Source organism: Humulus lupulus, chromosome 7, assembly GCF_963169125.1.
Source record: "Humulus lupulus chromosome 7, drHumLupu1.1, whole genome shotgun sequence".
Lineage (NCBI taxonomy): Eukaryota > Viridiplantae > Streptophyta > Magnoliopsida > Rosales > Cannabaceae > Humulus > Humulus lupulus.
Window position 1 is genome coordinate 55,037,279 of NC_084799.1, and position 1,713 is coordinate 55,038,991.

Below are 1,713 nucleotides of genomic sequence, written 5' to 3' on the forward strand. Positions count from 1 at the left end.
ATCTAGAATAATAATCTATGAAAGTAATCAAATATCTACTTCCTCATTTATTTAATGGAATGTTAAATATTATTCACAATGATTTGTAATTCATAAATTTGCGAAAGAAGGGGTTTATCATAAAAATTCTATGTATCGAGTAATAAGGAATTTCTTTGTACCATCTTCTTCCACTTTGTATTTATTTTCCAATGCATCCTAGCTTTTTCTGAAGATAGCACTACATTCCTCTGTAAGCTTCACAGTCTCATAATCCTCAAACTTTCTTTTCTTTGACATAACCTCCTTCATAAATTGACATAATTGGGCATTTTCTCAAGAGCATCAACAAATGGAATGTTGATGTTAATCTTCTTGAATATCTCTAAAAACTTTGCAAACTGATCATCAAGTTTATTCTTTAGGAATCTTTGCGGATATGGTAATTGTCGTTGGTACATAGGAAGATTATCTTTCTTCATTGTAGGTTTCTCATTTATACTTTTCTTTGCTACTTTTTCCTCCTTTTTAATTTCTTGTACTACTGGCTCACTTTTTATATTGTTATCCACCCTTGGACGAGTCTTTTTCTCCTCAGTCACACCCCCGTCAATCTCCCTACCATTTCTCAGATAATTAACTTTACATTGCTCCTTGGGGTTCACTTCTGTGTCACTAGGTAAATTTCCTTTATGCCGAGAACCAATAGTAATTGCAAATTGTCCCACTTGGACCAATATAGACTTCATTGTATCCCCCATATTAGACATACGAGTTTCAATATTATCCAACCTTGCTTCATTCTTATTAAATCTCTTGTTGGTCTCCATCATAAAAGTACCCAATATGTCCTCCAAAGATGACTTCTTCTCAACTTGTGTTTGAGCATTAAAACCAGGAGGTGGTTCCAGGACATTCTTGTTATTTCCATATGACAGATTTGTTGGGGTTTTATGCCCTAATTAAAACTCATTTTTTTTGTAATCTCATTTTATTATCAATAAAAGAATAGAAATTATTTTGGACTTAGTTAATCACTATGCTCACAAGTTTTATGATCATGATTATCTATTTAATATAAACTTCTATTAAATCCCGAACATATAGCTAATCATACTTATAGTGATGTGATCACAGTGGAATATAAATATGATTATATGTTCAAAAATAAGTTAGTCCTAAGATTAGTCAATGTACAGGGTTCACACTGACTTGTCAATCTATGATATGATCTACTTACACATTGTAGTGTTATGTTCTTTCCAGAACATTAGCAAAGTAGATAAGATCGGATGTATTTGTTACATCGGACATGACCAATATTGACAGTAGATAAGATAAGTAAACATACCGTTATTATCTATTCTAGTCATATCATATAGTTGACCATAGGTCAATCTTAATTTTGAGTGGTTAGTATTCTAACTGATTGTATTATTTGAGTTCTTTGGCTTGTTCGTTACCAGCTTACACTACGGACTAGCCCATACTTATATCTTAGGAACTCAGTAGTATAATTGAGTGGGAGTGTTGATCATAGATTTGAAAATCTATTGCTTTTGATGAAGAAGTAAATCGATGGTTTCCTTTTAGTTTGATTCGAGGTGCTAAATGATAGAGATCTCATTTCAGTAATTAATATTAGTATACTGAAATGTCATTTACAAGGAACTAAGTGTTTTAAGGATAAAATACAATGATGAGTAAAATTGTATTTTAGTCCCATCTCATTGT

At 31.7% G+C, this 1,713-nt stretch overlaps 1 protein-coding gene across 1 annotated transcript; it reads right to left on the bottom strand.

Moving 5' to 3' along the window:
- Positions 1-287: 287 nt before the first annotated feature.
- On the bottom strand, positions 288-809 carry LOC133791717 (uncharacterized). The gene has a single exon (XM_062229635.1). It carries the CDS (start codon positions 807-809, stop codon positions 288-290), a length of 522 nt encoding a protein of 173 aa, XP_062085619.1.
- Positions 810-1,713: the final 904 nt, after the last annotated feature.